Here is a 16,851-nt window from a genome sequence, read left to right as displayed (position 1 = left end):
GTGTTACATTGGCTACCCTCCAGTTCACAGGAACTGATCCAGAGTCAAGAGAACATTGGAAAATGATCACCAATGCATGCATGATTTCTCGGGCCAACTCCTTGAGTACTCTGGGATGCAGACCATCAGGCCATGGGAATTTATCTGCCTTCAGTCCCGACAGTTTACCTAACACCATTTCCTGGCTAATGTGGATTTCTTTCAGTCCCACCCTCCCACAGATCCTCGGTCGCCTAGTATTTCTGGGAGTTTGTTTGTCTCTTCCTTCGTGAAGACAGAACCAAATTACTCATTTAACTGTTCTGCCATTTCTTTGTTTCCCATTATAATTCACCGGACCCTGATTGTAAATTTACCTGTCTACATTTGTCTTCACTAATCTTTTCCTTTTTATGTATCTAAAGAAGCTTTAAGAGTCAGTTTTTATATTCCCCACAAGCTTTCTTTCATGCTCTTTTTAACCCCTCTTAATTAACCCCTTTATCCTCCTCAGTTCTAAATTTCTCCCTCCTGCTTCCTCAATTCATATGCCTTTTCATTGGATTTAACACTATCCTTGATTTCCCTCGTTAGCCACGGTTGAGCCGCCTTCCCGTTTTATTTTTTCGCCAGACAGGGATGACCAATTTTTGGAGTTCATCCATGCGGTCTTTAAATCTTTGCCAATGCATCTTTGCCATTGCATCTCCACCGTCAACCCTTTAATTTGCCAGTCTATAGTATCATACCTTCAAAGTCCCGTCTCATACCTTCAAAGTCTCCTTTCATTGTAAAGTGTGTAGGATAGTGCCAGTGTATGGGGTGATTTTGTGCCTCTCTTCAGTGTAAACCTGCATCTGCAGTTCCTTACGACACATGTATGTTCAGTCAGGATGGGCTGATACTAAACCAATTCTAGGTCTCAAACCCAAAAGAATAGGCAATAAGTATTCAAAATATTAAAATAACATGGAGGGGAACAGGGTAATGGGTACTATTGGAAACAAACATTTTTTCATTCTTTCATTAAAGACAAACACAAATAAATAATAAGGATGACAAGTGGGTAGTGATTGGTGAAGCACAAAGGAAATGAAAGAATATTAATAAATACATATGAACATTGTATTCGTAACACAGTGGATGAAAAAATTGCCAGAGTGGATTCTGTAGTAGGAAGAACTGAAACATGGCTGTGCAGAGAACTGAACTGATAACAAAATTAGAAAAGGTGGCACAGTTGAACTACAGATTTGCCATGGTAATCCTGAAAGGCTTGGTTTTTACTTTTCGGGTAAATTGGACAAAGTCGAAGTAAAACAAATATTTAGCTAAGAGAGATATATGGTTTGGTAATAGTTGTGGACTACTCTAATAAACAATTGATTAGACAACCTGCTAGGCGGTAAACTTCAGTGGTACTAATACTCATACTCATCTGAATAATATGTATTTGAGTCTGTGATTCACAATTCATCTTTTATATCCTGACACCTGTAGTCAAGTTATATTCAGGATTCTAAAATTATAATGTTGATCAAATGTAAGGGCAGCATTTCTTCTTGATTGGCCCTGCATGCACTTTTGCGACATCAATTTAACAAAGCTCACAATTGCACAGCTATTAATCTTAAAAATTGCTTGTGGCTGTCTTAATGCTTTCAAATTTCTTGATTGATACAGTTGTATGTGAACTTGAAGGTGATAATTTAATTTGAGAATTTGCACAAAGATGGATATATTCCATTAACTCCATTTAACATTCCACGTAATGCATGTCTGGCAATATAACGAGATATTTTGAATAATGTTCATTATAATTTTAAATTCATATACCAGAAGTTTAATGACTATCAGAATTAACTTGAAATTTAGGAATGAAATGATGTTTATAAATGGTGGTTTATACAAGTGTAACTTTATGAATTGATGGCAGGAACAGACTTGGTAGACAAAGTAGTATCCACATTTATTTTAATTGTCTTCGGGCAATGTTGTATGAAATATATTCAAGCAATTTCTTGTTATTTTCAGTATCTTCCATTATTGGAAAAAAATTCACATAGCTTAATGATTCGTGCTCTTAGGCATTTTTGATATTTTAGTGTTGCAATATGTATTTCATACGTTCAGTTATTAATTTACGTTAATTTAATTAATTAACAAAATAGTTCCAAATTCTCCTTTGAAAGACAATAAATAATACGTTTTTTTCCTTTTTAGGTAACAATAGAATCCCCAGAAGAACCACTTTTCCCTGCAGAGGAGTTATATGGAATAGTTGGTGATAATCTAAAAAAAAGTGTTGATGTCAATGAGGTATGGAAGACTTCCTCTCCACCATTACACTCTGTCTTCCATGACCAAGCCACTTTTCAATTCAACTGTCCAACCTTTAGGGTGGCACGGTGGCACAGTGCTAGAGTTGCTGCCTTACAGCGACAGAGACCCGGGAGTTAGGGGAGGGCCAACAGTAAATGAGGAGTTAGGCCATTATTAAGGACAATTTACAATTTACACTAAGGACAATTTACAATTTTATGAAACTAATTAACCAACAAACCTGTACGTCTTTGGAGTGTGGGCTGAAACCGGACCCGGAGAAAACCCACACAGGTTGCGGGGAGAACGTACAAACTCCGTACACACAAGCACCCATAGTCAGGATGGAACCCGGGTCCCTGGCTCTGTAAGGCAACAACTACCGCTACGCCATCGTGCGCACCATTAATGTGTGCGTTTTTGTGCTGGTAAATAAACTAAACTGCAGTGGATACTAACAAAGCCGCTAAATACACCAGGAAGAGTTTGAGGATTTTAGGGTTGTTGTTCAAATATTTACGATCTAAAATGTTTAAATTTATGATTGCAAAATGGATGGATCTGAAATAAAACATCACAAAGATCTAAAAATAGTGATTGAGCTAGATGGCTGGTAAATTAATGTCTGGCTATTGACATAACAAACTCATCAGGAAGGCTGGCTCTATCCTGGCAATGGAGTTGGATCCATGGGAGGTGGTCTTGGAGGGGAGGATGCTCCTCAAACTGTTGACCATCCTGGACAATACAGCTCATCCCCTCCATGACACACTGGTCAACCTGAGGAGTACCTTCAGCAACAGACGGGTTCCACCAAGATGCAATACAGAACGCCACAGGAGATCCTTCTTCCCTGTGGCTATCAAACTGTACAACTCCTCCCCCTTCTGTCATGGGGTAGACTGATTCACCCCCTCCCCGCCAATTGCACATCCCCGATCCTTTCCATGTCACTTTAATTTCATGTTTCATGTATCTTGTTTTTATCACTGTCGGCAGATCAATTTCCCTCCTGGGATAAATAAAGTTCTATCGTATCATATAAGCCCATTGGGACACAACTACATATGGGAAGGATCAATTGTCACAAAACTAGAACTTAGAAACATAGAAAATAGGTGCAGGAGTAGGCCATTCGGCCCTTCGAGCCTACACCGCCATTCAATATGATCATGGCTGATCATCCAACTCAGTATCCTGTACCTGCCTTCTCTCCATACCCCCTGATCCCTTTAGCCACAAGGGCCACATCTAACTCCCTCTTAAATATAGCCAATGAACTGGCCTCAACTACCTTCAGTGGCAGAGAATTCCAGAGATTCACCACTCTCTGTGTGAAAAATGTTTTTATCATCTCGGTCCTAAAGGATTTCCCCTTTATTCTTAAACTGTGACCCTTTGTTCTGGACTCCCCCAACATCGGAAACAATCTTCCTGCATCTAGCCTGTCCAACCCCTTAAGAATTTTGTAAGTTTCTATAAGATCCCCCATCAATCTTCTAAGTTCTAGCGAGTACAAGCTGAATCTATCCAGTTTTTCTTCATATGAAAGTTCTGACATCCCAGGAATCAGTCTGGTGAACCTTCTCTGTACTCCCTCTATGGCGCGGCTCGGGTCAGTGTAGTTTAGGTTGGCACTTTACGAACTAATAAAATCGGACTCGGTTCTGTGGACGTGAGAGGGCTGACTACCAGCTAATAGCTGGAACGTAAGATGCCAAAGGAAGTTAGTTTCTGTTTATATTGTATAGCTGCACCATCGTGTGGCTCTCGACCCAAGTGCGATGAGATCTGACCTCGGGTGTCGGGTTGGGGTTGAGTAAAAAAAAAAAATAGAGACCCTGGGCTTAGATTGGCTGTGTATGGGTCTGGATTGGATCAGGTTTTAATATATCTGAGCAAACCTTAAATGTTATAACATTATTATATTTCCAGGTTATTGCCAGAATAGTGGACGGAAGCAGATTTAATGAATTCAAAGCCTTTTATGGGGACACCTTAGTTACAGGTATAATTTTATAATTATACACAACTGCCATTTTTTGATGTAATTGTTAAACATACCTTTTTCTTTCAAAGTTTGATTAAAGTGTAAATTATTGTTCTATTGCAAATATAATTCACATGCAACTTATAAACAAAAATATCTTTATTTAAGAGTCTTTAGAGCACTTTAAAGCAACAAAACATTCCAGTGTTGTTAAAAATAAATAACCTTTTGTTTCTTTCTCCTCTGGCATATTTTAGGATTTGCAAGAATCTTCGGATATCCAGTTGGCATTATTGGAAACAATGGAGTTCTTTTCTCAGAATCTGCCAAGAAGGTTGGTTCACAGCACCTGTGTCACAACAATTACAATAAACTCCATTCTTTATGAGACAAACAGCAAATCACTATTAATCCTCTGAGAGAAGAAATTGTAACTGACCTTAGCCTTAAGTAGTGATCCGTTTACCTGATTCTAAACTCCCTCAACAGGTGACACTTCCTCACATCATCTATTCTGCCAACCCCCTTCAGACTCATGCAGAACATGATCAAAGGCCCACTCTTAGCAGTCTGTCCTCAAAAGATATTTACCTCGTTTAACAAAATAAGAACACTAAATTCTGCAAACAATTTACAAATTGTTACCACTAGGGGCGCCGCATTGAAGGCAGCCTCTGCCAACAGTCTGTCCGTTTTTTTCTATCTTTTTTATTTTAATTTGTCTTAAAAGTGAATGTTTGAAGTTTCTTTACTTTTTTTATGTGGGGGAGCGGGGTAGGGTAAGGGGTAAACCGCTTCTCAGTCGCTTCCTGGTGAGGACGCGACTATTATCCGAGTAGCGTCCTCGCCCCCCTCTTCGTGGCATACCAACTGGATTGGAGCAGCCTTTCCTGCCGTGGACCCAAACCAAAGCTTCAGCAGCGGAGTCGCAGCGTTGGATTCACCGCGGAGCGGAGCGATGCCTACCTGGATCGCCGTTTGAAGCTCCGGAGTGCTGGGCCCGCTGTTCCAACATCGTGGAGCTGAGGTTTGAAAAGTTCCCAACGCGGGCAGCGCTGACCTCAACATCGCGGAGTCCATGAGACCCTTTGCCGAGGGCTGCCAGCGTGTGTCACCACCCGGCGTGGCCTGTGGACTCCGGGAGCCACGGACTCTGGTAGGAAGCGGCCGATTCGGAGGTCCAAGTCGCGGAGGTTGTTCTCCCGGTCCGACGTCGGAGTTCCATCTCGACGAGCGGGCCTGAGTATCGGGCCGCCAGTAGCGGCGACTGCGGAGGGCTCGGGAGGCCCCGACAACGGGTGAACATTAAGAACAACAGAGGAAGATGACTGACTTTGGTGCCTTCCCTCACAGTGGGAAACTTTGATTCTGCTGTGTGGGGATGTTTTATGTTGGACTCTATCGTGTGTTGTATACTTTATTTTAATTGTATGGCTGTATGGGTGAACACACATTTCACTGTGCCAACTGGCACATGTGGCAATTAGATGGATCTTGATCTTGAAATTGGCTGTGGAGGAGAAACAGAATTTTTGTTACAGGACAAAAAAATCTTTTACCAGAATCTATGGAGTGTTGCCAACATTTCCTGTTTTTATTTTAGGTTTTTGGCAACTGCAATATTTGGATTTTCCACACCCAATGAATCATTGCTGTACTGGCTTCAGGGCAGCTGTTTCTTTCCTTAAATAAGGAGGACAACATTGTTTCTAGCACTGCATCTGCATCTCTTCCAACCTAGTGTACTGGTGCTCATGTTAGTGAAACTAAGTGTAGACTAGGCGACTGGTTTTTGGAGCACCTGTGCTCTGTTTAAATTGGCCATCTTGAAATTATAACCATATAACAATTACAGCACGGAAAACAGGCCATCTCGGCCCTCCAAGTCCGTGCCGAACACTTATTCTCCCCTAGTCTCATCTACCTGCATTCAGACCATAACCCTCCATTCCTTTCCCGTCCATATACCTATCCAATTTATTTTTAAATGATAAAATCGAACCTGCCTCCACCACTTCCACTGGAAGCTCATTCCACTCAGCTACCACTCTGAGTAAAGAAGTTCCCCCTCATGTTACCCCTAAATTTCTGTCCCTTAATTCTTAAGTCATGTCCTCTTGTGTGAATCGTCCCTACTCTCAGTGGGAAAAGCTTATCCACGTCATCTCTGTCTATCCCTCTCATCGTTTTAAAGACCTCTATCAAGTCCCCCCTTAACCTTCTGCGCTCCAAAGAATAAAGACCTAACTTGTTCAACCTTTCTCTGTAACTTAGTTGCTGAAACCCAGGCAACATTCTAGTAAATCTCCTCTGTACTCTCTCTATTTTGTTGACATCCTTCCTATAATTAGGCGGCCAAAATTGTACACCATACTCCAGAATTGGCCTCAGCAATGCCTTGTACAATTTAACATTACATCCCAACTTCTATACTCAGAAATTCCAGTTGCACATCATATTAAGTCTCCTTCCCACACTTTGCTATGGAGAGGCCAAGCGCAGATTGGAAGAACAACATCCAATGTTCTGCTTGCATAGCTTCAACCTAATGGTATGAACATTACACTTTGCAATTTCAATTCCTGGTTATTTCCCACAGGCACACTCACCTGTCCTAATTTTCTTCATCCTTCGTTCACCTGTCCTATTCCCCACCTCCTCTAATCTGCCAATTTCCCCCTCCCCATCTGGTTCCACCAAAAACCTACCAGCTTCTGTCCCCCCCACCACCTCCCAGTTCCTTCTTCCCAAGACCTTAACCCTGCCTGAATCCATTTATCATCACCAGCTTACACATCATTTCCCCTCCCCTTCCCCTTGTATAGCTGCTGTTGTGTATTGGGGCGGCACCACGGCAAAACTGCTGCTTCACAGCAACAGAGACCCTGGTTTGATCAGTTGCTAAATTTGAAAAGTGGCAGGCCCATGGCCACCACTTATAAGATGGCACAGGGGTATAGTTGCTGCCTTACAGCGCCAGAGACCCAGGTTCAATCCTGACTACGGGTGCCCGTCTGGATGGAGTTTGTACGTTCTCCCCATGGCCTGCGTAGGTTTTCTCTGGGAGCCCCTCCCACATTCTGAAGACCTACAGGTTTGTGGGTTATTTTAGCCGGGTATAATTGTAAATTGTCCCGTGTGTGTGTAGGCTAGTGTTACTGTGCGGGGATCGCTGGTCGTCGAGGACTCGGTGGGCCAAAGAGGCTGTTTCCACGCCGTATCTCAAAACTAAACCAAATGGTCTTTGAGGGCTGTGCAGTGACAGATTAATATTCCTTGTAGGAGGCAAGGGTAATTAATTCCTACACTTGTATTTATTTAACTTCATTTATTTGTGAATACCATCGTCGAGCATCTACAAACTTTACTAAATGTAAACATTTGCTGTGGGATAGTGATGTTGATATTGTTTAACCTTTGGGAGTACCATTACAGTGAAGGCTAATTGTACAATTGTGGCCTTGTGCAAACTTCCTTTTCATTACAAATCGCTGAACTTCAAGTCAGACGCTGGAATATCGGATGTTTTTTTCTTTTAACTCTATCCTGGTTTCCACCATTAAAGCTACAATAGTAACCCGACAGAAATTCAATAATTCAATCATCCCTTCGATTGCATCTATCGTAGTCATTATTAATTGAATATAATGTACATTAAATCATTATAATGGTGGAACTAAATGCTGCCTTATCTGGGTCACCATTCTTCTTTTGACCGTGCCGCTTCTGGGCCCACAACCCACACGTAAACTGCCCAGCTGCAATCTCAGTCAAACTCCCCATCTGTTAGATGGAAAACTGAAGCCATGTATCGGGTCCCATTAGTTTCAAGACATTGGAGAAGGTAATGAAAGCAAAGAAGGTTTGGGCATTGAGTTGTGTTGTGTGTTGGATCAAATCCAAATTACAAAAGTGTTAAAGAATATTAAGACAAAATAGACAATAGACAATAGGTGCAGGAGTAGGCCATTTAACCCTACGAGCCAGCACCACCATTCATTGTGATAATGGCTGATCATCCCCAATCAGTACCCCATTCCTGCCTTCTCCCCATATCCCCTGAGTCCGCTATTTTTAAGAGCCCTATCTAGCTATCTCTTGAAAGCATCCAGAGAACCTGCCTCCATTGCCCTCTGAGGCAGAGAATTCACAGACTCACCACTCTCTGTGAGAAAAAGTGTTTCCTCGTCTCTGTTATAAATGGCTTACTCCTTATTCTTAAACTGTGGCCCCTGGTTCTGGACTCCCCCTACATCGGGAACATGTTTCCTGCCTCTAGTGTGTCCAAGCCCTTAACCATCTTATATGTTTCAATGATAAGGTGAATAAATCCCCCCGAGCAAGTGTATCCTCAGACATTATGGGAAGTTGGGGAATAAATTGCTGGCCACAGAAAGACATTTAAAGAGATACATGGATAGGAAATGTTTAGAAGAACGTAGGTCAATTGCAAACAAATGGGACTTGCTCAATTAGAAAACTTGGTTGGGACAGACGAGTCGGGCCAAAGGACCTGTTTGTACGATGTTGTAAGTACGACTTTAAGGCTCAATGACTCTAAAGGCAGTGACTCAGTAACTTGCGTGGTGTAATTTTGCCAATTGATTGCAGTACTGAGATAGATCCATTTTTACCATTCTACAAATATCTGAAAATCAGAACATTTCAGTTGGCAGTCAGTTTATAAAAATAAATGTAAGGATCACTGATATGAAATCCTCATAATGCCAGCCGAAAGATAAATATACACAACCATAAAGAGGATCCATTTAAGCATTTGACAACAGGAAGAGGTGAAATTATTAATCTATTTGCATTATAGCTGTTCCTTTTTGACGTTTTACATTTGACTGAGACGATTGCATTTCCACATAGTGAAATGACAACAGCAGTGCTCTCGTTTTGGCACAACATCCCATTCGAAGACTGAAGATTAAAAACAGACACATCTTTGATTAGTCCTTCCTTTTTAACCAACTGTACAATTGTAAAATTATTTGCAGCAAATTTTAATTGTTCAAAGTGTACTTGAGCTATTTCAAGACAAAATGCAAACTAGCAGCTTTCTGAAATGTTTACTTGTACTAGTCCACCTCAAATTGAAATGTCAAAATGCTCAGTGACTGCAAGTATCATCGCTGATTCAACATGTGACATTAGCTGTCTCTGATGAGACGATTCGATCAAGCCACAAAGTCAATATAATTCATCCTTCGAATAATTACATCAGTTTAAGGACTTCTGCTGCTTCTGATAGATGCCTTCATTACATTTATCCTTATTGTGCTTACATGGATGGGTTAGCAACACAAGAACAGGCCATTCAGTCCACAATGTTCATGCCAAACATGATGCCAAGACCAGCTCTTTTCTGCCTCCACATAATCCATATCTCTCCATTCCCTGCATGCCAATATATCTATCCATAAGTTTCTTAAATGCTACTCTCGTATCTATCAGGGACGGTGGTTGAGGTAGCACGTTCCAGGCACTCACCACCCTCTGTGTATAAAAAAAAAACTTGTTCAGCACACCTCCTTTAAACTTTGCCCCTCTCGTCTTTAAGTTAGGCCCTCTAGTATTTATTTTGTTATAATCCTGGGTTAAAGGTACTGAATACCTTATCTATACCTGCCATAATTTTATATACTTCTACCAGGTCTCTCCGTAACCTCTTAGGGTTCCAGGGGGAACAATCCAAGCCTGTCCGAACTCTCCCTGTAGCTAATACTCTCTAACTCAGGAGTCATTCTGATAAACCTCCTCTGCACCTTGTCCAAAGTCCCCACATCCTTCTTCTAATGGGCGACCAGAACTGTACTCAATATTCGAATGCGGCCTAACCAAGGTCCTATAAAGTTGCCACAATTTCCTGACACTTGTACTTAATGCCTGGACCTAGGAAAGCAAGTGCACCACATGTTTTCTTTACCACTCTATCTAATTTTGTTGCCACTTTCAGGGAGTTATGAACTTGAATCCCAAGATCCTTTTGTGTGCATTAATGCTGTTAAGAGTCATGTCATTATTTAATTGTAAATTTTCCCCTTGCATTTGACCACCGAAAATGCAGCACCTCACACTTGTTCGTATTAAACTCCACCTGTCATTTCTCTGACTACTTCAGTAGCTGTTCTACGTACCGCGGTATATAGCCTTCTTCACGACCACCATTTTGGTGTCAAGAACAGGAAAGTAGACTATTATCTGAATGGTGGCCGATTAGGAAAAGGGGAGATGCAACGAGACCTGGGTGTCATGGTACACCAGTCATTGAAAGTAGGCATGCAGGTGCAGCAGGCAGTGAAGAAAGCGAATGGTATGTTGGCATTCATAGCAAAAGGATTTGAGTATAGGAGCAGGGAGGTTCTACTGCAGTTGTACAGGGCCTTGGTGAGACCACACCTGGATTATTGTGTACAGTTTTGGACTCCTAATCTGAGGAAAGACATTCTTGCCATAGAGGGAGTACAGATAAGGTTCACCAGACTGATTTCTGGGATGGCAGGACTTTCATATGAAGGAAGTGGATAGACTCGGCTTGTACTCGCTAGAATTTAGAAGATTGAGGGGGGATCTTATAGAAACTTACAAAATTCTTAAGGGGTTGGACAGGCTAGATGCAGGAATATTGTTCCCGATGTTGGGGAAGTCCAGAACAAGGGGTCACAGTTTAAGGATAAGGGGGAAGTCTTTTAGGACCGAGATGAGAAAAACATTTTTCACACAGAGAATGGTGAATCTGTGGAATTCTCTGCCACTGAAGGTAGTTGAGGCTAGTTCATTAGCTATATTTAAGAGGGAGTTAGATGTGGCCCTTGTGGCTAAAGGGATCAGGGGGTATGGAGCGAAGGCAGGTACAGGATACTGAGTTGGATGATGAGCCATGATCATATTGAATGGCGGTGCAGGCTTGAAGGGCCGAATAGCCTACTCCTGCACCTATTTTCTATGTTTCTATAACTGTGGCAACCTTGGTGACATCTATCACCGTACTAACCAACCCATCTGCGTTTACGTCCAGGCCATTTGTATATATCACAAAACAGCAGAGGTCCCAGCACAGATCCCTGCGGAACTCCACTGGTCACTGATCTCTAAACTAAATATTGCCCTTCCACCAAAACCCTCGGTCTTCTATCGGTAAAACAGTTCTGAATCAATCGACCAAGTCTTGTTCATCCTGTAGTGTCAGAGGTTATGGGGAGAAGGCAGGAGAATGTGGTTAGGAGGGAGAGATAGATCAGCTACAATTGAATGGCAGAGTAGACTTGATGGGCCAAATAGCCTATTTTACTCCTATCACATGATCTGTACATCTTAATCTTTTGGATCAGCCTGCCATGGGGGACTTTATTGAATGCCTCATTAAAATTCATGTTTCAGATAGGGAGAAATTTCTGAGCTGAAATGGTAATTCTTTCCACAGGTGTTGCCTAACTTACTGAGTCTTTCTAGTATTTTTTTTTTACATTTCAGATTTCCAACTTCTACAACTGTTTAATATTCATATGCGAGAAACATTTCAATTGATTATGATTTCTATGTCTACATGTCTCCATTTTTCAAGAGAGTTTTGAGAAAGCAATTGAAGATATTTTTTCCTATTTCAACATCTCCCTTTCTGACCTAGGATGGGAAGATGTTTGTTAGTTTCCCAAAACGATAGATAAAATCGGGTTTTCGTCCACTGCATTCTTTCATACGTTTAGTTTAGCTTAGAGATACAGCACGGAACAGACCCTTTGGCCCACTAAGTCTTCACCAACCAGCGATAACCGCACACTAACACCATCCTACACACACGATTTACACTTATACCAAGCCAAATTTAACCTACAACTCAACCTACAAACCTGTACGTCTTTGGAGTATGGGAGAAAACCGAAGATCTCGGACAAAACACACGCAGTCACAGGGGGGATCGTACAAACTCCGTACAGACAACCCCCGTAGTTGGGATCGAAAACTGGTATCTGGCGCTGTAAGCTGTGCCACCCATAAAGTTAATCAGCGTATACAAATTTAATTTGTATATAAAGCATAATATCACATTAGACAAATATCCCAATGTGAATTCCTGCTGAATCACTTTGGAATATTTAAATCACTGAGCCAGAAAGCTTTTGATCTCTCATTGAACAGTTCTCTTTATTTACTCATTAATAGGATGTGCATTACAAGACTATCATTTATTGCTCATCCCTAATTGAGCAATTGTGGAAAGTTGCCAGAGAGCCACATTTTTAACAGCCTCAAGATAGCAGTTTGGTTCACCACACCAGAGAGCAATTAACATTCAACCTTGTCTGTCAGACGGTAGAAGAGTGGAAATATATGGCCACCTGTTTAAAATTTATACGGTTGGCCTTTTCTGTACTTACAAGACATCTTTTATTTTTAGAGTATGTACATGATCTATTTACTGCATTATTTCCCCAAAGAATTGGAGTCATAACACTTTAAATTAGTCTGGAATATTATTGAATTGATATTTATGGGAGGGCTTTTAATTGAATATTATCTATTTTTTACACGTGATAAAATTATTCCTCTATCAAATTGTATTGATAGATGTCCGATGTCCTAGTTATATCAATGGCAGCTATTAAGTGAGTATACATTTGTTTTTAATTCTCATTTTTAAATCCAGACTTGGTCTACAACTTTGGTGTTGTAGAAGTGATGTATCAATTACTTTTATATCTTGACAATTTAGAAACATAGAAAAATAGGTGCAGGTGTAGGCCATTTGGCCTTTCGAGCAAGCACCGCCATTCAATGTGATCATGGCTGATAATCTAGGCCCTTCCTGCTTTCTCCCCATACCCCTTGATTCCGTTAGCCCTAAGAGCTAAATCTAACTCCCTCTTGAAAACATCCAGTGAATTGGCCTCCACTGCCTTGTGTGGCAGACAATTCCACATCTTCTCTGATGAATTTAACATTAATCAGTGTTTGTTATTTCTCAGCAAGAGCTAATTACCTGGACATCACTGAGCTGCCTGTGATCACTAAGCTACCAAAATAATCTCAATGCGTATGTGGTGCTGATCTCCAACGGCTGAAGAAGGGTTTCGACCTGAAACATCACCCATTTCTTCTTGTCCTGTCCTGCTGAGTTACTTCAGCATTTGGTGTCTATCTCCAAAGCCCAACATTCTGATCAGCACTGGATTCATGTTCAATGGCACAATTCCCCATGATGTGGCAGGTGGAGACATCAGGATAAACAATGATAATGGGTGTTGAAAAAGATTTGGCAGCTGCAAATCCTCGACTTCCAGCTTAGTAGGCTGTCAAAATGTTCCAATATTAAGAAATACCCTAAAACAGTTAACAAGAAATTTTGGTGTCACGGTGGCGCAGCAGTAGAGTTGCTGCCTGACAGTGCCAGAGACCCAGGTTCAATCCTGATTATGAGCACTGTCTGTATGGAATTTGTACATTCTCCCTGTGACCGTGTGGGTTTTCTCAGGTTGCTCTGGTTTCCGCCCACATTCAAAGACGTGCGGGTTAATTGGGTTCTGTGAATTGTCTCTAGTGTGTAAGAAAGAATGAGTGTGAACGGGTGATCGCTGGTCGGCGTGGACTGAAGGGCCTGTTTCCATGCTGTATCTCTAAACTAAACTAAAATCTACCTATTAAATAAAAATTATTAACATTTGAACTTGTCTTAGTCCTTTGCACTCATTCTTCTACGTTCATGTTCATGGATATGTTGTTCCTGTATCAGACCAAATCTAGCGTATGTTGTTCAGGCAGATTGTCCAGTATAAAAATTGCTGAGGATCTGCAGCACTTACTCGCTCCACTGCAAGTTCCATGTGGAATCCAATATTGGAGCACAGTTGGGAAAACAAGCTGTGGCACGGTGGTGCAGCTGGTAGAGCTGCTGCCTCACAGAGCCAGAGATCCAGGCTCAATCCTGACCTCGGGTGCTGTCTGTGTGGGGCCTGCGTATTCATCCAGGAACTGCGTGGGTTTTCTCCGGGTGCTCTTGTTTCCTTTCACATCCCAGAAATGTGTGGGTTTGCAGGATAATTGGCCTGTCCCACACAGGAAACCTGAACGGAAACCTCTGGAGACTTTGCGCCCCACCCAAGGTTTCCGTGCGGTTCCCAGAGGTTGCAGGTGGTTGCCGGAGGTTGTAGGTAGTGGAAGCAGGTAGGGAGACTGACAAAAACCTCCGGGAACCGCACGGAAACTTTGGGTGGGGAGCAAAGTCTCCAGAGGTTTCCGTTCAGGTTTCCTAAGTGGTACAAGGGCATAATGTCCAGGGAATAACATAGAATGAGTGAATGAGTGATTGATGGTTGCCGTGGACTCGGTGGGCCAAAGGACTTGTTCCCATGTTATATCTTTCAATTCAATTAAAAATGCAGGAGACCAGACATTGATGATGCTTATGCAGAACATTCTGATGAAGCTCCTACTGCATGATTCCACAAAAACTGGACCAAAATGTATCTTGTGCATTGTACTTTCCACTTCCCAAAGAAAGTAACAAGAAATGTTTCCAATTTAGATCTATCTACTCTATAAATATTTGTGCATTATAAATGAATGTTTCTGACATTTCATACCTGCATTCTGTTTTTGTTTCCAAGTCCAGAAGATCTTTCCATTCAAGATAGACACAAAAAGCTGGAGTAACTCAGCGGGACAGGCAGCATCTCAGGAGAGAAGGAATGGGTGACGTTTTGGGCCGAGACCCTTCTTCAGACTGCGCTGCTGAGTGACTCCAGCATTTTATGTCTACAGCATGTGCAGTTCCTTCCTACACGTTTCCATTCAAGTTTTTTTTTTCAGTTCTTCTTGGAAATTACTTTAGAATCTGCCTCCATGAAGAGTTTAGGAAATGTCGATGTTATTATTCTCCCATATTGTTGAAACAAACAATGGATTAAATCTCTCCTGCTCAGCAAGGCAGAGGAGGTTATAATGTATTAAAACGGCAACAGTCACTTTCAAACGTTCACTCGTTCATCTTTGAATTGCCTTTTTGGGAAGATATTGAAGAGACAGGATTGTTGACAACCTCAAGGGAATATAGAGCCAGACATGAAGCAATTCAACGTAAACTAACTTCATTTTTCATAAAAGCCTTTTGCTACTTATGCCTGTAAGTGCTCACAAACTCAACAGCTACAATACATCTTTTGTCGTTTATTCTGTATTAGTCACCAGGCGTCATTGGTTCACATAATCGTGGCATTTCATTGAAAGTTTTTTTTTTAAACGGAATAACTTGAAAGAACAAACGAGAATCTGCTGGAAAAACTCAGCGGACCAGGCAGCATCCCTGGAGACAGAGCCATGGTCGATACCCGGAGTTTAGTTTATTGTCACGTGTACCGAGGTACAGTGAAAAGCTTTTGTTGCGTGCTATCCGGTCAGCAGAAAGACAATGCATGATTACAATCGATCCATTTATAGTGTATAGATACGTGACAAGGAAATAATGTTTAGTGCAAGGGTAAGCCAACAAAGTCTGATCAAGGTACACCAAAATGCTGGAGAAACTCAGCGGGTGCAGCAGCATTTATGGAGCGAAGGAAATAGGTGACGTTTCGAGCCGAAAACCAAAACCCGAGTTTCTCCATCATTTTTGTGTACCTTCGATTTTCCAGCATCTGCAGTTCCTTCTTGAACCCAAAGTCTGATCAAGGATAGTCCGAGGGTCATCAAAGAGATAGATAGTAGTTCAGAACTGCTCTCTGGTTGTAGTAGGATGATTCAGTTGCTTAAGAAGCTGGGAAGAGCTTGTCCTTGAGTCTGGTGGTGTGCGTTTTCACACTTCTATACCTTTTGCCTGATGGGAGAGGGGAGAAGAAGGAGTGGCCAGGGTGCGACTCGTCCTTGATTTTGCTGCTGGCCTTTCTGAGGCAGCGTGAGGTATAAATGGAGTCAATAGAAGGGAGGTTGGTTTGTGTGATGATCTGGGCTGCGTCCACAATTCGCTGCAGGGTTGAGACCCTGATGAATGGTCGACCACCCCTGTGCCCCGCAGATAGTGCCTGGTACTCTGAGTTCCTCCAGCAGTTTGGATTTTCCTCCAGATTGTTGCATCTGCAATCTTTTGTGCCTTGAGGTTGAAGGAACCGCAATAATAATAAAATATACAAGATAGAATTAACAGTTTAGTGTGTAAAGAATTATCTTCCATTCAGAGTGGAAACAAGGAACTGCAGAAGCTGGTTTACAAAAAATGTTTCAATAGACAATAGACATTCGGCCCTTCGAGCCAACGCCGCCATTCAATGTGATCATGGCTTATCATCCCCAATCAGTACCCTGTTCCTGCCTTCTCCCCATATCCCCTGACTGTTATTTTTAAGAGCCCTATCTAGCTCTCTCTTGAAAGCATCCAGAGAACCTGCCTCCGCCGCCCTCTGAGGCAGAGAATTCCACAGACTGACCACTCTCTGTGAGAAAAAGTGTTTCCTCGTCTCCGTTCTAAATGGCTTACTCCTTATTCTTAAACTGTGGCCCCTGGTTCTGGACCCTGGTTTCATCTCTTCTATGTTATAGACAGTAATTATATTAGTAATCTACTA

The 16,851-nt window shown here is 41.9% G+C and overlaps 1 protein-coding gene across 1 annotated transcript in view; it reads left to right on the top strand.

The window, feature by feature from the left end:
• mccc2 (methylcrotonyl-CoA carboxylase subunit 2) overlaps positions 1–16,851 on the top strand; it is a 74,708-nt gene that overhangs the window by 43,656 nt on the left and 14,201 nt on the right. Inside the window, exons 10-12 of the mRNA XM_055632179.1 lie at positions 2,203–2,298; positions 4,237–4,309; positions 4,549–4,625. Coding sequence (XP_055488154.1) covers positions 2,203–2,298; positions 4,237–4,309; positions 4,549–4,625 — 246 coding nt within the window. The remainder of the gene's footprint in view (positions 1–2,202; positions 2,299–4,236; positions 4,310–4,548; positions 4,626–16,851) is intronic.

The sequence above is a fragment of the Leucoraja erinacea genome, chromosome 3, assembly GCF_028641065.1.
Source record: "Leucoraja erinacea ecotype New England chromosome 3, Leri_hhj_1, whole genome shotgun sequence".
NCBI classification, from domain to species: Eukaryota; Metazoa; Chordata; class Chondrichthyes; order Rajiformes; family Rajidae; genus Leucoraja; species Leucoraja erinaceus.
This window is presented reverse-complemented; position numbering and strand designations above follow the sequence as displayed.